This window comes from Bos taurus, chromosome 5 (genome assembly GCF_002263795.3).
Source record: "Bos taurus isolate L1 Dominette 01449 registration number 42190680 breed Hereford chromosome 5, ARS-UCD2.0, whole genome shotgun sequence".
In the NCBI taxonomy this organism is placed as follows: Eukaryota; Metazoa; Chordata; class Mammalia; order Artiodactyla; family Bovidae; genus Bos; species Bos taurus.
The window spans coordinates 69,972,481-69,999,474 of record NC_037332.1 but is presented as its reverse complement, the minus strand read 5'-3'; the positions used below and the strand labels follow the sequence as shown (position 1 = coordinate 69,999,474).

At 44.1% G+C, this 26,994-nt stretch overlaps 1 protein-coding gene and 1 non-coding gene across 6 annotated transcripts in view; one reads left to right on the top strand and one right to left on the bottom strand.

Moving 5' to 3' along the window:
* Positions 1-26,994, bottom strand: part of RFX4 (regulatory factor X4) — a 172,666-nt gene that overhangs the window by 51,672 nt on the left and 94,000 nt on the right. For 4 of the 5 annotated variants that reach the window (XM_005206762.5, XM_059886540.1, XM_005206760.5 and 1 more), the window contains exons 5-9: positions 21,523-21,584; positions 16,994-17,207; positions 14,997-15,074; positions 7,173-7,336; positions 1,181-1,281 (exon numbers count right to left, since the gene is read on the bottom strand). In XM_005206762.5, coding sequence (XP_005206819.1) covers positions 1,181-1,281; positions 7,173-7,336; positions 14,997-15,074; positions 16,994-17,207; positions 21,523-21,584 — 619 coding nt within the window. Of the gene's footprint in view, positions 1-1,180; positions 1,282-7,172; positions 7,337-14,996; positions 15,075-16,993; positions 17,208-18,803; positions 18,899-21,522; positions 21,585-26,994 lie in introns of those variants that run through there. The other variant, NM_001191182.1, reaches the window with a different exon arrangement.
* TRNAY-GUA (transfer RNA tyrosine (anticodon GUA)) lies at positions 23,828-23,898 on the top strand. The gene has a single exon. It is a non-coding gene; the product is annotated as a tRNA-Tyr (tRNA).

The window sequence follows — 26,994 nt, the reverse complement described above, 5'->3', positions numbered from 1 at the left end:
TAATTTCTGAACTGGTCAAGAAACAATCAGAAATTTCCCTGGGATTATTCCAATTTGTGCTCAGAGCCAGCTTGGTTGGAAAAATAGGGCGTGGGGTGGAGGAATGAGGGGTAGGTGGGTGGGGTGGGGGGACAGATGAACTTCTAATTTTCCAGGGCGATCAATCGTTAATCCTTCTCCTTAATTACTTTTTCTTTAACTTTGTGATGTGGAATTTAGTGCTCGTGAAAAGAAAAGAACTGAGAGCCGTGAAATAAAGCGGGCTTTATCAATAGGTGATGGGCACGGCAGGCGGCCTCAAAGGGAGTCTGAAAGGGCCCCCTTCGCCTGTGGAGAGAGGGTAATTTGATCTCCTTCATTTTTCTTGCTGGCACTTATTTCGGGCAAGAATGGCAAGCTGTATTCAAATGGAGCTCTAAGAAACATATACCTCAAAACTTTGTTTTGCTTAAAATCATTTCATCTTTACTTAATGGCACGTGAGACTTCCCACAAGTATGGACACACTGAGCCAGAGGAACAGGTCCAGTTTTCTCAGGCAAAATGATTACTAGGGGACTGAGTGGTGACGCTTGTCAGAGAAAAGATCCATAGTCCCAATACCCTGTGAGAAATATTAATTTTGCTTTCCCCTTAGGTAGAGAATTAAATATGTGGACCCCTGAAGCTGTTTTTCGTCTTCTGTTAGCCCCATTCTGTGGGCAGGAGCTTCGGGGAAATCTCAGTTTTAGGGTCAGAAAGATGTGAGTTCAACTTCTGGCCCCTAATTACCAGCTATGTGACTGTGTAGCTTGGGGGAACTGTCTTCGCTTCTCTGAGCCTCATCAGCAGAAGAGGGATATTGTTTTCTACATCAGCGAGTGAGTGAGGATTAACTAGAATAAAAAGTGTGGCCGTGATAGCAGAAACATGGACGTCAGACAGACAGACCTGCCTCTGCAGCTGACTCTGTCTCTGAGCCTGTTTCATTTTCTGTAAAGGAGAGGTGTGCCACCCTTAATAAACATTTTGTAAGGATTAACTAAATTAATGCATGGAAAGTGCTAAGCATAGTACTCAGTGCTTTGTAGGTACCAGTAAATTGTTAGCTCTTATTGTTATTTTATTGACAACCTGTGTGAAATACCTGGTACTAAAGTGTTACCCTCCCTTCCCCTCTGCTTCCAAACTTAGTACTTACATTCAAACTTGATGTTTCGCAAATTTTCTGGGAGGTCATGGAGAGCCACTTTTAGCCACTCATCCAGTTGCTTAGCAAACTTCCGGATCACCTGAGTCAAGCTAGAAAAAGGAATGACACATCGTTAGCACCTCGTGGGCTTCCCAGGTGGCTCAGCGGTTAAAGAAGCCAATGCAGGAGATGCGGGTTCGATCCCTGGGTAGGGAAGATTTCCTGCAGAAGGAAATGACAACTCACTCCAGCATTCTTGCATGGGAAATTCCATGGACAGAGGAGCCTGGCAGGCAGGCTACAGTCCATGGGAGCTGCAAAAGAGTCAGACACAACTTAGCAACTAAACAACAACAGCAAAAAAGGGCTTCACGTGTTCCCTACAGTACAGGCCACAGTCCTCCCTGCAGGGCCCTACAGAGTCTTATGATCTCTGATGGTGTTTTGACTGCAACCATTAGGAGTCACTGAAAGCAGCAACTCAGGGGTGGGGCAGGCAGCCCCGGGGACACCGCCATTTCAAAGCCCTCAAAGATTCATCAAATTAAACATGTTCAAACAGAATTCATTATTTCCCCATCACACCTGGTTCTTTTCTTGTGTTCTCTATTTCAGTGGGCACTCTACTTTCTGTTAAGTTTTACTTTTAATGCTTTTACTATGAAACACTTTAAACCTCCAAATACCCATGACCCAGCATGAATAATTAGAGACACTTTGCCGGTTTGATTTACAACATGCTACTCTTTCTTTTCTAGAGCGTTTTACGCAAATTCAAGATGTTGTATCATTTCACCCCTAAAAACAGAGTATGCATTTCTAACTGACAAGTTTTAAATATGCATATATATTCAATATGTACATACACGCACACACAAACATGTAAAACCACATGCCACTGTGTTGACAATAAGAGGAAAATTCTACAAAAGGAAGTAAATATGAGGAGCTAGCCTATCAAATATTAAAATATAACACGTGTATACCTGTGGCAGATTCATGTTGATATATGGCAAAACCAATACAATATTGTAAAGTTAAAAAATAAAATAAAATATATTTAAAAGCACAGAGCTTAAAGATAGCGTGACCCTGAAACATGAATATGCATGGGTGCGTACTAAGTCGCTTCAGTCGTGTACAACTCTTTGTGACTCCATAGACTATAGAGTGCCAGGCTCCTCTGTCCATGGGATTCTCCAGGCAAGAATCCTGGAGTGGGTTGCCATACCCTCCTCTAGGGGAATCTTCTCAACTCAGAAATTGAACCCATGTCTCTTTCGCCTCCTGCATTGGCAGCTGGGTTCTTTACCACTAGCGCCACCTGGGAAACATAGAACGTGAATATACAGCAATATAAACGGTATAGACTAGGAAGGCTAGAAATAGTACCAATTTACTACATAAAATAGGAGGCACATTAAATCTGTGAAGAAAAGATAGAATAATTAACATATGTATTGGGATAAGAAGAACTGCTGGGGGAAAAAGGCACACTTTACATCTTCAGTTCAGTTCAGTCGCTCAGTCGTGTCCAACCCTTTGCGACCCCATGAATCGCAGCACGCCAGGCCTCCCCTGTCCATCACCAACTCCTGGAGTTCACTCAGACTCACGTCCATGGAGTCAGTGATGCCATCCAGCCATCTCATCCTCTGTCGTCCCCTTCTCCTCCTGCCCCCAATCCCTCCCAGCATCAGAGTTTTTCCCAATGAGTCAACTTTACATCTTACACAAGGATGAATTATAAGTTGAATAAAAGTTCAAAGGTACAGAATTAAACCATAAGTTTTGTGGGATAAGCCATGAGAAAATTGTATTGTAATTGGAGTGGGGAAGAGGTTTAAAACAATGATACAAAATCCAGAAGCCATAAAAACAAGGGCTGATAAATTCAACTATGCAAATACATTTTCTGTATGGCAAAAATAAAAGAACAAAATGAGAAAATATTTGCAACTCTTATTACAGACACATGGTTAATATCCCTAAAAAATAAAATGCTCTTAAAAATCAATGAGAAAAACAGCAACTACCAAATAGAAAAACAGTCAAAGATTAAGAGCAGAGAGTTCACAGGAAAGAAATAAAAATCACTCTTAAAGACATGAAGGGATGTTCAACACCATTCATAATAAGATAAATGCAAATTAAAACTTCACTGAGAAAAGTTTAAGTCACATAGGCTTTGAACTAGGAATTGAGCCCTTTAGGAATTGATCCTGCATGTATACTCTATGCAGTAAGATGAAGGGTTGTTTCCCCCAAAATAAGTCCACTGGAACCCGTTAAGTTGACCTTATTTGATAAAAGGGTTTTTAGAGATGTGATTAAATTAAGGATCTTGGGATGAAACTTTGGATTAACTGTGGGCCCTAAATCCAATGACAAGTGTCTTTACAAAAGACAGTGAGACATAGAGTGGGGGTCAGTGTGAAGATGGAGGCAGAGACGGGTGGTGCAGCTACAAACCGAGGAATGCCCAGGACTGATGGTAGCCATCAGAAGCTGGGAGAGAGGTGTGGAGCAGATCTTCTCTCGGTCTCTGAAAGGAACCAACCCTGTGCATGCATGTGTGCCAAGTTGCTCCAGTCGTGTCCAACTCTGCAACCCCATGGATTGTAGCCCGCCAGGTTCCTCTGTCCATGGGACTTTCTAGGCAAGAATACTGCAGTGGGTAGTCATGCCCTCCTCCAGGGGATCTTCCTGACCCAGGGATCAAACCTGAGCCTCTTATGTCTCCTGCGTTGTCAGGTGGATTCTTTACCACTAGCACCACCTGGGAAGCCCAAGGAACCAACCCTGACAGCCCCCTGACATCAGACTTTCAGCCTCCAGAACTGTGAGGCAATATATTTGTTTTTTTTTTTTTCCAGACCACCCAGTTTGCCGTACTTTTTGTTGCTGCAGCCCTAGGAAACTAACAAACTGCAACATATAAAAGAATGTACTGAGAACATTATTCATCACAGCACTGTATAGTGGTGGGACAAGACTGGAAACACCATAACAACGAGTTAAACTCAACACAAAGGCATAATATGCAGGTGTTAAAAAAGAAGAAAAAAACAAACCTCATTATAGGCGGATGTAGAATGCTCTCTGTAACAGTCCCAACAGGAAACAGATGCCACTCAAAATAGTGCAGTTTATTTATAAGGGATAAGTCATAAAGGCATGGATAGGCATAGGTGAACCCATAAGGGTGACTGCAGCAACCCGGGTTTAGGGCCAGCAGGCTGTCACCCACCTCACACTCAAAGGACAGCGTGGAGGGAGAGAGAGAGAGAGGCTGCCTGAACGGGTGCAGAGCCCCAAGGAGGACGTGGCCAGCCAGAGGTGACCTCACAGGGAGGGAGGCAGAAAGGCAGTCTCCTGACTTCACTCTTCTCCCTCCTTCTGACCTCCCTGCTGACGCCCAACCCTCACACTGGCTGATCTGAGCTGGAAGCCAAAGGGAAATGGAGCCGCATAAGGGGGCTGCACCCTCCCCTGCTCCACCTCACAGGGCAGAAGGTGGCACAGAACACAGAGGAGCCTTCCTCTGCAGGGGCACAGAAGCTGTCCAACACAGTCTTCAAGACTTGTTCCTTTTAGAAACAAGGTACAAAACAGCATATATAGGGTGTCACTAGAGCCTATTATACAGAGTGAAGTGAGTGAAAGTTGCTCAGTCATGTCTGACTTTTTGTAACCCCATGGACTATTCATGGAATTCTCCAGGCAAGAATACTGGAGTGGGTAGCCTTTCACTTCTCCAGGGATCTTCCCAACCCAGGGATCGAACTGAGGTCTCCCATGTTGCAGGTGGATTCTTTACCAGTTGAACCACAAGGGAAGCCCATACAGAGAGAAGTCAGTCAGAAAGAGAAAAACAAATACTGTATATGAATGCATATATATGGAATCTAGAAAGACGGTACAGATGAACTTATTTGCAGGTCAGCAAAGGAGACACAGACATAAAGAACAGACTGTTCACAGTGGGGGAGGGAGAGGGTGGGAAGACTTGAGAGAGTAGTATTGGAACAAATACCTTATCAACTGTTAAACAGACAGCCAGTGGGAATTCCCTGTATGATGCACCAACTGTTAAACAGACAGCCAGTGGGAATTCCCTGTATGATGCAGGGAACCCAGAGCTGGTGCTCTGTGACAACCTAGAGGGGTGGGATGGGGAGGGAGGTGGGAGGGAAGTTTAAGAGGGAGAGGACATGGATATGTATCCCTGTGGCTGACTCATGTTGAGGTATGACAGAAACATATTGTAAAGTAATTATCCTCCAATTAAAAATTAAATTAAATTTAAAAAGACAAAGTATATGTCATGCATTGGTTACATGTTAATAGCAGATCTGAATGGCTCCCCCCCAAGAAAATGTTTATATCTGATGCTCTGTGGGAGGGGAAACTGGGTGTCTGGGGAAGAAGAGTAGAATGGAGACATTTCGCTGTGTATCGTGTCATATTTTTTGAATTTTTTTAATGTTTTGTATCTTGTTTTATAAGATTTTTTTTGACAGGGACCATTTTTTTTTAAGTATTTATAGAATTTGTTATAATACTGCTTCTGTTTTATGTTTTTGTTTTCAGGCTGCATGGCAAGTGGAGCTTAGCTCCCCGACCAGGGAAGCTCCCATATCCACTGTACTGGAAGGTGAAGTCCCAACCACTGGACCACAGGAAGGTTTTGAATGGTACAAGTGGTTTAAAATATTAAACTTTTTTACTAATATTTAAAAATATAAATAAAATTTAATGTCTTATACTTTAAAATTTAAAGTCCAATTCTGCCTCATTGACTATGCTAAAGCCTTTGACTGTGTGGATCCAAACTGTGGGAAATTTTTAAAGAGATGGGAAATACCAGACCACCTTATCTGCCTCCTGAGAAACATGTATGCAGGTCAAGAAGCAACAGTTAGAATCAGGCATGAAACAAGGGACTGGTTTAAAATTGGGAAAGGAGTATGTCAAGGCTGTATATTGTCACCCCGCTTATTTAACTTCTATGCAGAGTACATCATGCTAAATGCCAGAATGGATGACTCACAAGCTGGAATCAAGATTGCCAGGAGAAATATCAATAATCTCAGATATGCAAATGATACCAGTCTAATGGCAGAAAGCAAAAAGGAACTGAAAATCCTCTTGATGAGAGGGAAAGAGGAGAATGGAAAAGCTGGCTTACAACTCAACATTCAGAAAACTAAGATCATGACCTCTGGTCCCATCACTTCATGGCAAATAGAACAGGAAAAAGTGTAAGTAATGACAGATTTTTTTTTTTTTGGCGGGGGCGGGGGGAGCTCTAAAATCACTGCAGATGGTGACTGCAGCCATGAAATTAAAAGACACTTGCTCCTTGGAAGAAAAACTATGACAAACCTAGACTGTGTAGTAAGAAGCAGAGACATCATTTTACCAACAAAGATCTGTACAGTCAAAGCTGTGATTTTTCCAGTAGTCATGTACAGACTTTAGAGTTGGACCATAAAGAAGGCTGAGTGCTGAAGAATTTATGCTTTCAAATTGTGGTGCTGGAGGAGACTCTTGAGAGTCCCTTGGACAGCAAGGAGACCAAACCAGTCAATCCTAAAAGAAATCAACCCTGAATATTCACTGGAAGGTCTGATGCTAAAGCTGAAGCTCCAATACTTCGGCCACCTGATGCAAAGAAGTGACCCATTGGAAAAGACCCTGATGCTGGGAAAGATTGAAGGCAAAAGGAGAAGGGGGCGGCAGAGGATGAGATGGCTAGATAGCATCACTGACTCAATGGACATGAACTTGAGCAAACTCCAGGAGATAGTGGAGGACAGGGGAGCCTGGTGTGTGGAAGTCCATGGGGTTGCAAAGAGTGAGACATGACAGCAACTGAACAGCAACAACAAAATTAAAGATCTTTACAAGGGAGGACCCCAAAGAACGCAGTTATTTTCCATAACTGAGAAGTGGCTGAGGACCTGCCACACGGGGATAGGAGAAAAAGCGTGCCCACCTGTCAGGTAGCGCCTGCAGTACGGTGGGCATCAGCACTCCGGAGATAGCCTTGTAGAGGATAGAGTCGCACACGCCGACGATGTTCACCACCGTGGAGGAGCCCAGCACAGGCAGCATGTGGGGCGGCATTCCTTGCCAAAAGTGCAGAAGGAAACTTTGAACCTGTATTGACCCACAGAGAGGAGAAGAACCATGAAGTTACACAGGGCCTTCCCAGCAGAGCCTGGGGACTTGGCCAAGGCCACTCCGGTCCACAGTGCTCTTCTCTGTTCCCGCTGCAAACGCAGAGGCTGTCTCAGCCTGGGGTGGATTTTGAGCTTTGGAAGGTCCTCCCATCCCAAGTCCTGACCCTGGCCATCTGTGCGCATGCCCCCTGCTGGAGGAGCACCTGGCCTGGCAGCCTGGGGTCTGCTCTGCCCTGGGAGAGAGGAGTAGCTTGTCACCCCATCAGCCCCTTCATGCTTACTGGGGTCTGCGTAAAAAGGTTAAGAAAGGGAAAGTGGGACATGGCTTCTAAAAAGCTTGGAGCACTAGAACTACTCTTTGAGCCTGTTGGTGCCCTGGGGGCCCCAAGGAGTTCTGCAAAGGAAAAGAACAGTGTATGAGCTGCTGGTAAAAGGAATATGTCTAGGAGGAAAGAGAGTAGGTGCCACAAACTGAAGTCTCCTGATGCACATGTGCCCCCAAAATTGATAAACTGCAAGGGCCCCTTTGTATCCAGATTACATCATTTTCTCAAAGAGCCTTTGGTGTAGCCTTGGCTGGCTGGTGTTATTATGGGATGCTAGATAGTGATATCTGGACAGTAAGCTATGACCACACCCCAACCCACAACTCTAACCACTAGCACAGAACAGAAATCTAGTAGGCACTCAAAATGGAATTATTGTTGTAAATATGAGGATATCAGGCCCCTACACCTCTATCTTCCAGGGTGTGAGTTGGAGGTCAGTGAGAGAGAAGGGTAGGGGGTGGAGGGGTGGGACAAGACAAAGGAAGTGAAAGGACAGAGTTGAGGATATTTACTTAGTGCATATAATAACATTTTCAAGGGGCTTCCCTGGTGGCTCAGACAGTAAAGAATCCACCTGCAATGTAAAGACCCAGGTTTGATCCCTGGGTTGGAAAGGCCTCCTGGAGAAGGGATAGGCTACCCACTCTGTGGGCTTCCCTGGTGATTCAGTTGGTAAAGAATCTGCCTGCAATGCGAGAGACCTGGCTTCCATCATTGGACTGGGAAGATCCCCTGGTGGAAAGTATGGCAACCCATTACAGTATTCTTGCCTGATGAAGCTCCATGAACAGAGGAGCCTGGTGGGCTGCAGTCCACGAGGTCGCAAAGAGACAGACACAACTGAGCAACTAAGCACAGCACACCATTTCATGTCCCTGCCTAGAGAATTCCATGGACAAAGAAGCCTGGAGGGCTACAGTCCATAGGGTCACAAAGAGTCAGACAGAACTAACATTGAGGCATGACTCATCTTAAGGTTAGGGAAGAAATAACTGAATTGCTGCGAATTCTTATAAGCTCGACTTGGTTCCTAGACCAGGGATCATTCTTTCCTCCACAGATGGGCACTCCTGAACCCCATGCACAGCACTGCCTATATCTCTGGTTCCATAAGTCAATCTTGATCCAAAGCAGGAAATAATTCAGTACTTGAAGCTAACACTTTGGAGGTGGTGTAATTATTGGTGTCAGCATTATGTATTTATTGAGGGCTACTATATGTTAGAAACTTAGCACAGTTTCTCTCAGTTGATACTACAGCTGAGGATTGCTGCTCCCATTTTGTAGAGATTAACTTATTTGTCCAAAGCCAGACAGCAAGTCAGGGAATGGATGGATAGAGTGCAAGTCTGCCTATCTTTCCATAAATCAATCTCATGGCTACTTTGCTTTTCTCTTGGTAACTGGACTTCTATCCCATTCCTGAGACCTATGGCTCTCCTTGGACTGTCGCCTGCCTCCCAGCTTTCTGGCCCCACCCTGGGAACCTGCAGATGTCCTTCAAGCCCTTATTAGGAGTTGGGTCTTGCTTTCCTCTTTACAGGCTACCTCTGACCCCAGCCTGGTGACATCAACTCAGCCTCAAGTGGACAGACTATCCTGATGCCCATGGCCTGGCTGGACTTCTCAATGCAAATACTGGATTGGAGGCTTGATGGATGAGGAATGGAGAGAGAAGCATGCCCCCTAACTTCCTAGAGGGAAAATGGTTAATTGCCAAAAACATGATCAAGGTGAATGAGGTCAGATTTGTACATTGTAAAACTCAAGTCGCAGTTCTGTTAATTCCATGACAGTGAAAATATGGCAAAGTTTTCAACCAGATTGAAAATTAAAATCAGATGAGTGAAGACTGCCTTTAAGTCCCCACTACCAACTAGAGGGGTATTATCTCTATGCCTCAGTTTCTTTATCAGTGAAATGGGAATTAAAATAGTATTAACTAGATTTTGGTAAAGATTCCTATAAAAGTACTTATTATAGTGCTTGGCACATAGTAAATGCCTAATAAAGGTTAAATTCTATTACTATTACTATATTATGGAGGCATACCACTTCTAGGCATAAGAAATCAGTGCATGCATATGTGCTAAGTCACTTCAGTCATGTTTGACTCTTTGCGACCCTACGAACTATAGCCCACCAGGCTCCTCTGTCCATGAGACTCTCCAGGTAAGAATACTGGAGTGGGTTGCCATGCCCTCCTGCAGGGGATCTTCCCAACCCAGAGATCAAACCTGCATCTCTCATGTTTCCTTCATTGGCAGGTGGGTTCTTTACCACTAGTGCCACCTGGGAAGCCCCAAGAAATCCCTGTACTGCCATAAAGGCTTGAGATACCCTCGCCTAAGTTTCTGAGCATCACCCAGCCAGGATCCCCATGGTGGCTCTGCTCACCTATCAAGGCTCTTGTTTTCATTGGGATAATGGATGGCTATTAGCTGACTTGGGCCTGGAGATAGCCACATCTCTTAGACAAGGTACTCGCCCTCCAGACAACCCTCTGCTGTCCCCAGATCCCATCTCATCCCAGGATATTGGCCTCTGGCCAGGTCCTGCACTTCCCTGCCTGACCTTCCAACTCTGAATAAGAAGCACTGCCCAGTTGATTGCTAATATTTGGTAGATTCTGAATTCATTTGTCTTTCTAAGTTCTCCTTGCATGTAGCCCTACTCTCTTTTTATGAGTCGGTTTCCAGCAGAAATTCTGGAAAGCATCAGCGACTGTGTACAGTAAAACAAATCTGTAGAAGATCACTCGCACGAGCAGCCATCTGTCTTTTTCAAGTCTGTCCAACTGGCACTGAGAGCCGCCGTCGGTTCTGTCACTGGAGCAGCATTTGTAGATGCCATGTTACCCAGTTTCAACCTCACTCTGCATTTAAGAGCCTTTAATGTCTGCTGGCGGAAAAGGCAATGGCACCCCATTCCAGTACTCTTGCCTGGAAAATCCCATGGACGGAGGAGCCTGGTAGGCTGCAGTCCATGGGGTCACGAAGATTTGGACACGACTGAGCGACTTTCCTTTCACTTTTCACTTTCATGCATTGGAGAAGGAAATGGCAACCCACTCCAGTGTTCTTGCCTGGAGAATCCCAGGGACGGGGAAGCCTGGTGGGCTGCCGCCTATGGGATCGCACAGAGTCAGACACGACTGAAGCGACTTAGCAGCAGCAGCAGCAGCAGCAGCAATGTCTGCCAGACACGACTGGGCAACTGAACAACAACAACAGTGTCCGATGGGCTGGCTCCTCAGGAGGCGCGAACACACTGCAAAGCTCAAGGGCTGATACCTGCAAGTTAGGTGTTCTTATCAGGAAGTAGAGTCAACAGGACATTCTGATAGACTAGATATGAAGAATTGAGGTTTGTGGCTTGAGCAGTTGGATGTGTGGTAGTGGCTATCTAAGACTCGGGAAAAACAGATTTAGGGTGGAAAGTCAGAGCTCTGATTAGGCCATGTTATGTTAGATGGCAAGTCAGTTGAATCTGGAGCTCGGGACTAAATAATTATGTAAAAACGAGAGTTATCAGCTTTAGCAAAATGGAGATGATGTTTACCTATTAGTAGGATGAAATAAGATTATTTATAAAATGCCAGGCATCGTGAAGGCATTTAATAAATGGAAGCATAACTAGACAGAAAAAGTTCTCCTTACTCCTTGCAAGCAAAAATGGTGAAAGAATCACAGGTAAATGATTGAAAATGATTATTTAAAACAAGTTTTCTGGATTATCTACTTTAGTCCCTTGAATTCTCAGCCTTTTTCCTCTCTGCTCAATAAAGCATCAGAAGGTGATTTCCTTAACAATATCTACATAAGTTTTTTTATTTCTTTTCCATGTCCGTACTTACTTTATTCCTGGTATATTGGCATCTTGTGGAAACATATCTGATGATTTCCAGTCATGGGTACTTAATTGCTATAGTGTTAAAAGGAACTTGACAAAACAATAGCTAGCAGTTATTATGCTCTGAGTTTGAAATTAGATACTTTAATCTATACAATTTTCATGTAATTATCACAATTTTACTATGAGGTAGATATAGCTACCTCATAGCTGCCAAAGCAGCCTCTCATCTCCCTCTGAGTCCCATTTTACAGCCAAAGAAACTGAGGCTCACAGAGGTTAAGTACCTTTCTCAAGGTCACAGGCTGGTAAGTGGTGGATTTGAGACTCAAACATGGGGCTGTCTGATTTTACAACTCTTTGTGCAATGTAGTTTGGAGAAGGCTTTGCAGGAAGTCCCCTATATGTAGACTTGGCTTCTTTGCACTCTCCTGATAATGCTGTAAGTCTGTGGAGGTTTTCCATCCATCCATCATCCATCAATCCATCTACTCACCCACCCAAGAAATATTTACTGAGAGCCTGAGAGTATAGCTGACCTGGATACAGTAGTAAACAAGATCCCTGCCCTTAAGGGCTTGTGTGTTCTGGTGGCAGGAGACAAACAATGAACAAGGAAACAAGGTAATTTAAGACTGTGATACTAGCGTACATTGTGACCTCAATGGATATTAAAGATCCTGAAGATCTGAAACAAATTACATCATCAAAATGTACCAGAGACATCCACCATCTATTTACCGATGACTTTTCTCAGCTGTAGGAGAGAAAGCCATTCTCATCAGAGGTAAAATAGCCCCCTGCATTCTTTTTGTGTTTGGGTAGAATCAACCGCATTTTCATCAGCCACCTCAAAAACAGCCACCAAATACCCCTGCCAGTGGGGTGGAAAGAATACTGGACCAGCAGCGGTAGGTGACAAAGATCTAACCAACTGTGTGACCTCCCTTAATTCTCTGATTAACATATCTGATAAAAGCAAGCATTTGTATGACCTTTTACCAGGCATTGTCTCATCTCCTCCTTCCAACAATCCTGTGAAATGGATAGGCAGGGATGGTATGTTTATCTTCATTCCTAGGATGAGGAATTGAGCCACATCTTGAATCCAAGCCTGAGCTCCAAGTCTGGCCCTTCTCCCACAGGAACACTCAAGCCCTCACAAGGTTTCTGGACCTCTCACCATATATTCTGCATCCTAACTGCTGGTGTGTGTTAGTTTCTCAGTTGTATCCAACTTTTTGTGACTCCATGGGCTATAGCCTGCCAGGTTCCTCTGTCCATGGAATTTTACAGGCAAGAATACTAGAGTGGGTTGCCATTCCCTTCTCCAGAGTTACTGGTATGCATGACTTTTTTCCCTTCGAGGCTTATCTTATCACCCCATTCCCGGGATCTAGCAGTGTATAAATCATTAGATGCCCAATAAGTGTCGGAATTAAGAAATGGAAGCCAGTGAAGGGAGACGATGAGTAAGTTTTGATAAGAATGTTAAGCGAGGACTATCACCAGTTTTGTTATGAGTACTTGTGGCAGAGAGGGACCACTAGATCTCCTCTAGTAAATAAGCTGCTGCCCAGAGAGGAGCCACACTTCCCAGGTCCCCTTACCTCAAGGAGCAGAGGCGGGTGGGGGGAGTGCCATGAGACCAGCTCTTGCCAATGGAATACAGGCAAAAGTGATGCATCTTATCTCTGGGCCAACAAGTTCAAGAAGAGAGGATGTCTTTGCTGTAATCCTTTTCCCTGATCCATCAGCTGAACAAAGAGGATGCCAAGACTCTAGGGCAGGCTACAGCCATGAGGTAGGAGGACCCTGGGTCCCTGAACCACCCCCAGCAACCAGCCATCCAATCGAGGGCATCCACATTGGACTGTGACATGTCTTGTCAAATTGTGTTGAGACTTGAGGCTTGTGTGTTACAGAAGCCAGTGTTGTCTTAACCAATCATGAGTCATGATTTGCCCAGATCTCAGGGTTCTTTGATACATAAGGCATAACCAAACCACAATATGAGAGAAAGCAATGAGCTTTCTTTCTTTAAGACAAAAAAATCGACTTAAATGGTCACAGAAGGAATTTGGGAGATTTAAAAACTTAGTGGATGAAAATCAAGAGCAGGAAGAAGAGTCCTACTCTATGGCCCCCTCTTCTGGAGCTGTGCCTATGAACCAAGTGACAGCTCACATACGGGGGTACCACTGCTGCAGCAGGCTCCAGAGGGAACAGTACAAGGAGCCGCACAGGTACCAGCAAGTGCTCAACAAGTCTTCACTGCCTTACCTCATCCTGTCCCCTCCATCTCCAACAGCACACGAACCCCCCACTCTAAAAAGGGAAATCTCAGGCATTTTTTCACCAATAACAAGAGATTCGTGTAGCCCCTTTACAGCTTAGGTTGTGCTGTGCTCAGTCACTCAGTCATGTCCGACTCTTTGTGACCCTATGGCCTGCCAGGCTCCTCTGTCCATGAGGATTCTCCAGGCAAGAATACTGGAGTGGGTTGCCATGCCTTCCTCTAGGGAATCTTCCCAACGCAGGGATTTGACCCAGGTCTCCTGCATTGTGGGCGGATTCTTTACCGTCTGAGCCACCAGAGAAACCCAAGAATACTGGAGTGGGTAGCCTATCCCTTCTCCAGGGGAACTTCCCAACCCAGGAATCGAACTGGGGTCTCCTGCATTGCAGGCAGATTCTTTATCGGTTGAGCTATCCCGGAAGCCCAGAGTCTAGGTTATCTTCCCTCAGATTCAATGTCCACATCTGATCCCAGGTGGTTTTATTTGTTTTTGTTTTTGTCTGAAAGGCATTTTCTTTAAACAGAATGACCTCAGGTTATGGGGTGAAACATGTGGTTTCCTGCCATCCTTTTGGAAGGTTCTTTCTGATGGCGTTTTAGACAAGAATATTTTACTGTCTCTGTGTATATAACCAGTGCTCTATCCTCTCATTTCTTCTCTCCATTCTTTAACTATAATATTTTAAAATCAAAATTAAATCCTCACACTGTTTGTATTCAAAGATGGTCCTACGGACAGTGTTAAATGGACATGGGGACTAGAACTTGAGAATGGAGGGTAATCAGCTCCAAATGCACTGAAGCAGATGAGCCTCAGGAAAAGGTTAAACCCAAAATATAGATAAGCTTTCCTTTAGTTTTTCTGAATGCATAATTCTGGCATAATGATATCTTGACAAAACTGGGTTCCCAGTAGGCCAACTGGGCAGGATGTAGTTCACTCATTAGAACAAGGAAAAAGCCATGCCAGCCACTGCCCACACAGAAAATCTGCAAAATGGGGGTAGTGATAGTGCTTGTTTCCTGGGATCACTGAGGATTCAGGGAGCTAATGTACATCAAGGGCTTCTAGAGACCTGGAAACTAGTCAAAGCTAGTGTTATTGTAATATAATATTTTAATGCAGAGTATTCACAGCCTAACACTTATTGACCTACCTCATCAAAGTTGGCTCTTATTACAGTGTCCAGTATTCTCTGACAGTGTGTTCTGTACATCATAATAAAGGTAGAAACCTGTGGGGGTGGGAAAGGATCAACAATAAAAGCATACATTAGTACACATTACTGCTGCCTTTGGAATTTCAAGTCATTTATTCTCTGTTGAGGGGATGAAATTTGTCTAACTCCTATGCATCCTGTAATGTCCCATTGAAACTCATTTCCCTCAGCTTCCTCCTCTGTGCTCCATAGCGCCTGAATGTTTCTCAGAGCACTCACCCTGTTGTACAGAAAGCACAGGTTTCTCTTTTTGCCCCAAGTCTACCCCCTGAAATTCCGGATTTGGGGAAAATACTAATAAAAACAGCATATTATTCATGCTTGTGTATCAAGCATTTAGCACAGTGTCTGGCACATTGTAGATAGAGTTCAGTAAGGCCTACTGGATTAAATTCTCATCAGCTGAGATATTGAAAAGTTAACATTCAGCCTACATCTATAAGAAGAGGTGCTTTTGTCAAAATCACACAAAAAAGACATTTGAAAATTCTCTGGAATCTGCTTAGCAAAAGAACTGCATCTCTAGCTTCACTTTCCCAAGAAGTTTAAAGTGATGGTACAGGAAATTTGCTGAGAAAAAAAGCAAATTTGAGAAAAATAAGGATTTATTTATTCTTTTTGTTTGAGAACATAGATATACGTTTAATACAAACTTAGTTTGATTGTACAAGCATCTGTCTCCCTGGCTTGACTGTAAGCTTCCTGACAGCAGGAATCAAGTCTCATTCATCACTGCATTCCAGTGTGATATGTAGAAACTCAACACCTACTGGTACCCTGGGCCACATCTAGATAGATGCATTATGCTGTATAGCAGAGGGAACTCTACTTAATGCTTCTATGATGACCTAAACGGGAAGAAAATCAAAAAACAACAGGGGATATATGTATACATATAACTGATTCACTTCAGAAACACATTATAAAGCAACTATACTCCCATAAAAAAAAAGATAGATCGCTTAGGATGGGATCACCTACCAGAGAGTCTCCAGATTGGTGTTTCCAATTATTTCTCCCCAATACCATGGCCCAAACTATCTGAATCACTACCACCTTTAAAATCTTCTTTGTCTGTGGGAGTGTGATGTCACCACATCCTCTGCAGCACATGGGGAAATAAACTTAATCCTATGAAAAAGCTATTCAGAGGAGGGGGCCCTCCCCTGTGAAAGGAGACCAGTGCAGCACCGGAGATGGGTAGGTAGGTAGACAAGTTGGACAGGGAGAGAGGTAAACATTTGATTTTAGAATAAGATTGGGTTTGCAGGCCAGTTATGAAGGTAGTTCAGGCAGCTTCTGTATACCTCATATCCCGTTATCTCTACTATTAACATCTTGCTTTGGGATGCTACCTTTGTCACAACTAATAGACCAACTTGATTCAGATTTCTATCCTTATACTTTTAAACTCACTATTTTGCAATAGAAGTGTGTATAAGTGTGGTGTATGTGGGTGTGGTGTGTGTGAGTGGTGTGTGTGTGTGGTGTGTGTGTGTGGTGTGTGTGAGTGTGGCACGTGTGAATGTGGTATGTGTGTGCGGTGCATGTGTGGTGTGTGTGAGTAGGGTGTGTGAATGGGATGTGTGTAAGTGTGGTATATGTGAGTGTGGTATGTATATTTCTGGTATGTGTGAGTGTGGTGTGTGTGCGTGGTGTGTGTGAGTGTGGTGTATGTGAATGTGGTATGTGTGAGTGATGTATGTGAGTGTGGTGTGTGTGTGGTGTATGTGTGTGATGCGTGTGAGTGTGGTGTGTGTGAGTATGGTGTGTGTGGAGTATGTGTGTTGTGTGTGTGGTTGTGGTGTGTGAGTGTGTTGTATGTGATTGTGGTGTGTGGGTGTGGTGTGTGTGGGTGTGGTGTGTGTGGGTGTGGTGTGTTTGTGAGAGAGAGGGAGAACCACCCACTCCAGCAGTCCTGCAGGCGTGCTCACCTTCTCTTCTGGCAGACTGGCCGGTAGATTTAGATCTTTGACATTCGGAAATTCTGGCAGCAATGTTCCAAGTTTGGACCGGGGTGAATACGCCACCGTCTGCTTGCTCACTTCTTTCTTGCCTGTCTCGCTCACCCAGGCGGCTCCTTTCTTGGAATACATCACATCATAATATTGGGAGCTTTCCTTCACTGCAATGCCATAGTAATGGTACCTGGGCCGTAAAGTAAGAGAGAGAGAGAAACCCACGTATACCCTTATCAGCTGGGGGATCCTGAGCCATTGGAGCCCAAGGCCAATGATGGCTTGGACCCATTCTCCCTGAACTAAAAGAGTTAACTCCCCTGTTAGGCTCAACATCTTAGAAATCTAGAATTAAAACAAAGTTCCATGTTGCCAGCCATCAATCAGACAGGTAAAAATAACCAGAATTGCCTCCTACAGACAATGTTAAGTCAAATACTTTGCAAAGCAGAAAGTGGGATGAAAAAATTTCCATTTGTACTTAATCTCTTGTATCTAGCCAAGCATGATTCTACAGGTACAGCGTCTGAATGTCCCCCTCAGCAAAGACCCGAGGAGACGAGGGTGTTCATGGCTGCCAACTGTACCAACAACAAAAATTTATTTGGCCTATGTTTTTCTTAATCAATAAATAGCAGTCTTAAACAACTGTATCTAAAAATATAAACTCAGTGTTTCAGTTGACACTGAATGGAAAACAAAGACCAGAACCCTTTATTAACTCAGGAAAGGCTTAATAATAGTAATGTTTTCAATTAAGACTAATGAGGGATGGAGGCTGCATTTTGCTTGGATTTTAGCGACAATCTATGAAGAACTTATGGTGTGCTAGGCACTTTGGCAAATGCTTTCCCTACATTTATTTGTAAAATAATGCTATGAAGTGGAGATTATTATAACCTTTCAACAGATGAGAATTGGAGGCAAGAAAGTTTAAGTAATTTGCTCAAGGTCATACAGCTTGTTCAGGGGAGGAAGTGGGTCGATCTGACCACAGAGCCACTGTGCTGCACTAAGAAAACACATTGCTACGAACTTTGATGTTTGTCAGAGCCTCTTATGGAACATAATAAAAATACAGATTCTAAGGCCCCTTCCCAGAACAGGGGATAGGGCCCTAGAATCAGCACTGAGACAAACCACAGATAATTTTCACGCACATCCCTCTGGGATCCACAAGCCTGCTGGGTGTGGCCCTGCAGAACGGTCCTGGCTTGATGGGACGGTCATTATCTACTATTTGTAGCATAGTCGCTAACAAGGTGCTAAGTGCTTTACACACATTACCTGATTTCATCTCACAAAGCCCCTGGGAGGCTGGAACTGATTAATATCCCCATATTACAGACTAAGAAACTAAGACCTAGAGAATTAAGACATCCAAGATCATCTAGTGAGTAAGCAGTAGAGGCAGGATTTGAGCCTCTAAAGGTGCTTTTCACCACTAAGCCAGTGATTCTCAAACTTTACTAATGATAAGAATCACCTACAAAACATATTAAAATACAGACTCCCAGGTCCCACCCCCAAAGATTCTCATTTAGCAGGTCCAGGGTCATTTTGTGCAATCACATGGCAATATTAATGTAAGTAATTCTGGACCTCGATTTCAGAAATGCTGTATAATGTGGTAACTACTCTTTTCTACTGGTAACGATTTGGTGGCGATAGCCAGGAAATAACTCAAAGGAGAAAACACTCTTGAGTTCTGGGAGAGCCTTCCTGGGAGAGGAGAGCTAAGCACAGGTAACCTTCCCTCCCCCAAATCCCTCTCCACTCCGGATACCATTCTGTGATACTTCTGCTTAGTGGGCATTGCGCCTCTATCTGAATGCCTGCTGGGATGAAGAACTCGGACCCTCCAAAGGCAGCCCAGCTCATTTTAGGTCAGTATAGCGATCAGGAAGTTCTTCCTTATGTCGAGCTGATTTCTATCGTCTGTGCCTTCTATTTGCCAACTGTCATAACTGCCTTTCCACCCGGAAGGCACTCCTTTGGTGGGTGGGGTGGGGGAGTTCCGTTTGCTCTGGGAGACCTTCCAGGTGGGAAGGTAGTTATGACATGCCTCCCTAACTTTACAAAGTCTGCCCTTATTCTTTCTTAAGCTCAAGATGGTAATAACGTATTAAGATCAGACCACTTCTTGATTTTTCAGAGTATACTGCTAGAATTGCCAACTGCAGTGAAGCTAGTGACGCTAGTGCTCTGATCACTTCTCAAGTTTTTATTTCAGGTCTGTAAGTTTTTTTATTTCAGGTCAACACACTCTCCACCAGCACACCACCCCCCACCCATTTAGTCTGTCCAGGTAAATTTGCTGAGGGATTGTCGCTATAAGGGGCTTCCCTGGGGCTTTCCTTCTTTATCTGGCTTCCCAGATAAAGAACCTGCCTGCTGCAGGAGCCGCAGGAGACTCAGGTTCGATCCCTGGGTTGGGAAGATACCCTGGAGGAGGGCATGGCAACCTACTCAGTATTCTTCCCTAGAGAATCCCATGGACAGAAGAGCCTGGTGGGTTACAGTCTATAGTGTTGCAAAGAGTCGGACAGGACTGTCTCCGTAAGGCCAAGTGGCATGTTGGAGACCAGAGCTTCTTATTACCTTTCAGTTGGTTGAAGGTGTGACCAACCTTGGAGGATGCTTATGGAGAGGATACAATGAAACTGAATTTTTAAAGATATTGTCCCATTTGCCAACCTCTAAGTCAAAGAAAAAGAAAACAAAAAACAAAAGCAGGCTCTTACATATAGACAGAATGAAACTTTCTCCAAGTTTATGTAGGATGGGAAGACTTTCTCTTCTATTTTTATTATTCTTATTGCCTATTTTTACCACATACCTATCATTACTATCTACTTATACTCTTTTATCTCAGAAACATGCAGCAATGTATTGGAACCAGTGATGCTAAAAAGACCATGGGCTGGAGAAAAAAATAATTCCTTTCCATTCATTCAATAGCTTTCCAGCCATCCACTTATCTGTAGATTGAATTGCCTTTGTGTGCCAACCACATGCTCACCAGCAAACAAGAAAGGAAGAATCTGGGTTTTCTACTCCATACTCTTACCAGGGCTGAAAACTCATTTTAAACAAATACTTGAATTCTTCAGTATGAACAAAATTTATTCTTCAGAGGAGTCACCCTGAAAAATTATTAGAAATTTATTCCAAAATACCCCTTGCTCAAAATTTCTCTCTTTGAAAATTGCCCCCCAGAACTTCTGAGCCACATTAAAAAAAATTAGTCTCATTTGATTTTCAGACCTTTACTAAAAAGGGTTTCCCCAGTTTGATCATCTACTTTCCACATTCTTTATCCAACTTGGCTCCAAAGTTAAACCTACCCTTGGAGGGTAGGAATGTGCTGCCCAGGGATGGCCGGGGGCTGGGATGAGGGGGACAGTATTGGATATACTGCTTCTGAAGCACTTTAAGTGACAAGTCCTACAAGTCCTATATGTGGTTGCTGTGTTTTAATAATAAGTTTCATTATTTTATAAGTCAGTGTGGGTTGATCTGCTACCCAACATGGTCAAAATGCTTATAGAAATGCTGCATAATACAGCACTCCCTAGTGGAGTCCCCAGGTATAATTAGCATAATAAAGGTTCTGACAAGTCCTGCATAAAGGAACCTGTTTAGTTCAGAGCTTACCAAACTTTCATGGTCAGCAGACCTTCTTCACGGAACACCTAGTCACTTCCAACAGTATTTTGAAATACCCTTTGAAATGAGTCTTTATAAATCTAGATTTTTGTGAAGCCTGGGCAGGATAGGCAGAGATTCCCTTCCTATTGACTCTCACCTGGGAGACAGATGTCTGCACAGCCTTCTCACTCCTCGGGTCACCTCCTCAGTAAGGCCTTCCTTCCTAGGCTACCCTTTCTAGACCAGGCTACCCTTTTGTTATTCCCTAGGGCAATCCCCTTCACAATCTAATGATATTTGTGTGTGTGTGTGTGTGTGTGTCTTCCCCTGGAGAATATTTGCTCCGTCCAGGACCTGTCTGCTCACGTGTCCCCAGCACTTAGCACCATTATCTGACATCAGAAAATGAGAAGCAAACATTGGGGGGTTGGTTGACAGAATGGGTGACTGGGAAGCAGGATGCCTGGGTACCACAGCATCTTTTGGCCCATCTCCCTTGCAGGGATTGGTATATGTTGCTTCTCTGGCTGACTGGATTCTGTGAGAGTACACAGTTTGCTGGTCAAAACAATCCGAGTAACCTGGAAACTGGTCAAAAGACCACAAGGTGCTCCTTTTAGAAGATGCTCAAGACTACTTCACATAAACACCTACAGGCAGGGAAGCATCAAGTCGGATTCCTTAAAGCAGCTGGTCTTTGGACAGCATCTCTGTTAGGGCTCCTAGGAGAGGGGGCCACTCCCACCAGGCACAGACTTCTCCCCAGACTGAGCTCAGGATGAGAGGCCCGGAGTCTGGGTCTCTGGAGGCCCATGGACGCGCGCTCTGCAGGTGGAAAGGCCGTCGGTGCTTACTTTGACTGTCCGCGGGTCCCGAGTCTCCTGGTGGTTAACTGAGGAAACTGCTGCCTTATGATCTGCAAGTCAAGCAAGAATCAGTTACCCATTGGAAAAGGCTGGGAGCACAGTGACTGTGTTTACGAACGGCAATCTAAAGAACAGAGGAAAACGTGGACCCTGGGCTGCAATGAGGGCGTCTGACAGGACCCCTGGAGGACCACAGGTGTCGGGGGGCGGGGGTGGGTCAGGAAGAGACCACCTGAGTGATGCAGGGGCTCTGGATCCTGAGAGGGTCTCACTTGGCTGCTCTGGGCTTCCCTTCCTGCTCACGACACAGGCAGTGTACATAGTGACTCTGAGCTTGTCTCTCCCCTGTTTACAGCCCCGCAGTGATGGCTTCCAATGTACCTGGAACCAACCCCCCACCTCAGCCTCTGTGACTTGTGCTTACCTCCTGGCCTTCCTCTTCTCTGACTCTCACCCTGACTCACTGGATCCCAGCCACACTGGCTTTCTTTTTTTTCTTATTTCTGAAACATGGCAGGCTTTCTCTCCATTGGGGGCCCTAGTACTGAAGTTCCTTCTGTCTGGAATACAATTTCACCCAGTTCAGTTCAGTCACTTAGTCATGTCCTCATGTCTAACTCCACAATCCCATGGACTGCAACACGCCAGGCCTCCCTGTCCATCACCAACTCCTGAAGCTTACTCAAACCCATGTCCATCGAGTTGGTGATGCCATCCAACCATCTCATCCTCTGTCGTCCCCTTCTCCTCCCGCCTTCAATCTTTCCCAGCATCAGGGTCTTTTCAAATGAGTCAGTTCTTTGCATCAGGTGGTCAAATATTGGAGTTTCAGCTTCAGCATCAGTCCTTCCAATGAATATTCAGGACTGATTTCCTTTAGGATGGACTGGTTGGATCTCCTTGCAGTCCAAGGGATTCTTAAGAGTCTTCTCCAACACCACAGTTCAAAAGCATCAATTCTTTGGTGCTCAGCTTTCTTTATAGTTCAACTCTCACATTCATACATGACTACTGGAAAAACCATAGCTTTGACTAGATGAACCTTTGTGGGCAAAGTAATGTCTCTGCTTTTTAATATGCTGTCTAGGTTGGTCATAGCTTTTCTTCCAAGGAGCAAGCATCTTTTAATTTCATGGCTGCAGTCACCATCTGCAGTGATTTTGGAGCCCAAGAAAATAAAGTCTGACACTGTTTCCACTGTTTCCCCATCTATTTGCCATGAAGTGATGGGACCAGATGCCATGATCTTCGTTTTCTGAATGTTGAGCTTTAAGTCAACTTTTTCACTCTCCTCTTTCACTTTCATCAAGAGGCTCTTTAGTTCTTCTTTGCTATCTGCCATAAGGGTGGTGTCATCTGTGTATCTGAGGTTATTGGTATTTCTCCCAGCAATCTTGATTGCAGCTTGTGCCTTGAGAGTCTCCATTTCTTGAGATTCTTCTTGCCTTGAGTATCCCATTTCAACCAGATCCTCACAGTATTAGGTCCTTCTCCTACAGCATTCAGGCCTCTGGACAAAGTCCTTCTGCCTATGCCTTCTCTGCCCAGCAGGTGCAGAGTAACACAAGCAGACACCTCCCACCCCCATCACGAGACCCTGCTTTCCTCTTTTCTCTCACTTTGAACTCTCTGAAGTTGTCTTGAGCTCTTATTCTCTGAGTACTTATCTTACATCTCCTTCCACTAGAGCACAAGCTCCATGAGAGCAGGGACGTGGCCCAGGCCACAGGCAAAGAGAGGTCAGTCTGTGTTTGTTGGATGAAGGCATGAAGCCCAACTCCAGGGGGTCTGGGGAGCCTCCTCTGCTCATTTGCCTAGTGGACAATGCAAATTGCTGCTGCCCAGGACAACTACATGGATTTGCCAGAAATCTAGGAGGGGGAGCCATCTGCCAAGGCGAAAACACAACCAATGCATCTTTCTTGGTGTTTAGAGCAATGATGTTTATGAACAGGCAGGATGGTGGAGGGGTTCTGAGCAAAGGCTTTGGAGCTAGATTACCTGGATTAGATCAGAGCTCAGCCATTTGTTATCAGGGGCCCTCTGGCAGGTTATTTAACATTCAAATAACTCAGCTTCCTCATTTGTAAAATGGGAATGATAATAACCCCTACCTCAGAAAATCTTTGTGAAAATTTAAAACATAAACATGTAAATAATTTGTAACAGTGCCTAGCACTTAGTAAGTGATCAATAAACGCTACCCATTATTACCAGTGATTATCTTGATGACTCATTCATTCTGTTTCATTTCCAGGGACTTTTAAGTCTAGCCACATTCTTCCAGCTCCCTTCCTGGCTGGCTCAGCGGTAAAGAATCTGCCTGTAATGCAGGAGGCCCAGGTTCAATCTCTGGGTCAGGAAGATCTCCTGGAGAAGGGAATGGTAACCCACTCCAGTATTCTTGCTTGAAAGTGAAAGTGTTAGTTGCTCACTCATGCCTAACTCTTTGTCACCCCATGGACTGCAACCTGCCAGGCTCCTCTGTCCATGGAATTCTCTTGGCAAGAATACTGGAATTCTTGCTTGGAAAATTCCAAAGAGTTGGACAGGATTGAGCAACTAACACTTTCATTTTCCCTTCTAACACAGCATCGAGCAGGCAAGCATGGTCAGAGAGAGCAAGTCTGTACACTGTCCTTCATGAGAGATGCTGTTGCTGGTTTTCCACCAGCAGGGCATGAGCTATGAGCATCTTTTCATTCATCTCTGTTGGTCCTCTCACACCCTCTTCCATCTACATTGATTCTCTCATTGATTGATTTGCTCATTCATTCAACAAACTGTAGTCCTATGGGAACCTGGACTCACTATCTAACCTCTCGGTGCCTTAGTTTCCTCCTCCAACATCTGAGGACTCGGGGTCTTCTGTAGTTCTCCCCTCATCAGAGGGATAGATGTTGGTGGCCTCAATTGAATTGGCATCAGCAGGGTGGAAAGAAGTGGAGAAATTAGAGAGAAATTGAAAATCTGGAATAGACAGCATGAAGGTTGATTATTTCTGTATATCAGGAAGCTGCCAACTGTCTCCAGGGTAGAGAATGGCTGGGACAGTATTTCTTTATTTGAAAAGGGATGAAAAAAGCTGAAATCCTCCCAAGGATGTTTAGAGAATCTAATAAGATAACATCATGATACCACTTTTGGGAGTAAGAAAAAGGGCTTCTAAGATGTAATCTTGTAGTGATGATACAGACCAAAGTGATGCAGTAATTCTCCAAATTCTTTAAGGGTGTCATTTTTGAGACAACACATCCCTGGTTTCTTTAATCTCAACTCCTGTAAACCAAGGATGTGAGCTTCTCACTTTGTCTACATCCCTCTCAAATTGTTGTGACCCATACATCCCCAAAATATGAAAATGCTGATTCAAATGGATACATGCCCTTCAATGTTCATAGCAGCACTATTTACATTAGCAAAGACATGGAAACAACACAAGTTCCCATCCACAGATGACTGACACAGAAGATTGATGTAAGAAGATACAGTGTATATACAGTGGAATATTACTCAGTTATAAAAAAGAATGAAATACTGCCATTTGCAACAACTTGGATGGACTTAAAGATTATTGTACTAAATGAAGTGAATCAAAGACAAATATTATATGATATTACCTACAGGTGGAATCTAAAAACAGTACAAATGAACTTATTTACATTACAAAAACTAAGATCGAAAACAAATGTATGGTTATGGAGTGGGAAGGCATATATTAGGAATATGGGATTAACAGATGCGCAGTATCATACATAAAATAGATAAATAGCAAGGATTTACTGTATAACACAAGAAACTTTATTTAATATCTTGTAATAAACTATATTGGGCTCCAAAATCACTGCAGATGGTGACTGCAGCCATGAAATTAAAAGACACTTACTCCTTGGAAGGAAAGTTATGACCAACCTAGATAGCATATTGAAAAGCAGAGGCATTACTTTGCCAACAAAGATCCGTCTAGTCAAGGCTATGGTTTTTCCAGTGGTCATGTATGGATGTAAGAGTTGGACTGTGAAGAAAGCTGAGTGCTGAAGAATTGATGCTTTTGAACTGTGGTATTGGAGAAGACTCTTGAGAATCCCTTGGACTGCAAGGAGATCCAACCAGTCCATTCTGAAGGAGATCAGCCCTGGGATTTCTTTGGGAGGAATGATGCTGAAGCTGAAACTCCAGTACTTTGGCCACCTAATACGAAGAGTTGACTCATTGGAAAAGACCCTGATGCTGGGAGGGATTGGGGGCAGGAGGAGAACAACAGAGGATGAGATGGCTGGATGGCATCACTGACTCGATGGACATGAGTTTGAGTGAAATCTGGGAGTTGGTGATGGACAGGGAGGCCTGGCGTGCTGCGATTCATGGGGTCGCAAAGAGTCGGACACGACTGAGCGACTGAACTGAACTGAATAAACTATAACTGTGAACTGTGGTGTTGGAGAAGTTGGAGTTGTATATGGTGCTGGAGAAGACTCTTGAGAGTCCCTTGTACTGCAAGGAGATCCAACCAGTTAGTCCTAGAGGAAATCTGTCCTGAATATTCATTAGAAGGACTGATGCTGAAGTTCCAATACTTTGACCACCTGATGCAAAGAACTGACTCATTGGAAAAGACCATGATGCTGGGAAAGATTGAAGGTGGAAGGAGAAGGGGATGACAGAGGATGAGATGGTTGGATGGCATCACCAACTTAATGGACATGAGTTTGAGTAAGCTTCGGGAATTGGTGATGGACAGGGAAGCCTGGCATGCTGCAGTCAATGGAGTCGCAAAGAGACAGACATGACTGAGTGACTGAATTGAAATGAACTGAATAAATTATAATGGAAAATAATCTGAAAATACATATTTTATACACACACACACATATCTGAATCACTTTACTGTACACCTGATACTAACACAATATTGTAAATGAACTATTTTTGTTGTTGTTGTTCAGTTGCCAAGTCAAGTCCAACTAATTGTGAACCCGTGGACTGTAGCACGCCAGGCTTCTCTCTCCCTCACCATTTCCCCGAGTTTGCCCAAGTAGATCTCAATTTTTAAAAATTGTTGCCACCCAAGGAAATGTAGCACTAAGCATGGGGTTTGACTCAGGGGGTCAGTGACAGGACTCTCTAACACTTTGTTTGTCATGCAGCCTAAGACCACACCAAGGTTTAGTGGCCTCATCCCTTTGGGTCACTTATATTAACTCTGGCCAAGGATGCCCTCTTGTCCTTTACCACATGATTGGTTTCAGAGCCAAGATGTAAAGCAGCTGTTCATAGGGTACAATTACTGAACTACAGACAAGCTATAGACATGACAGCAGAGATGGAGAGAAAAGCATAGGAAGTATAAAGACAGATCCACATGTTCTTCACATTAGTTAAAAGTGGGTTATAATCTGGGTTCTGAGTTTTCTATCTACTCAAGCAAAGAAAGTAGATACAGTCAAGTTAGTTAGTCCA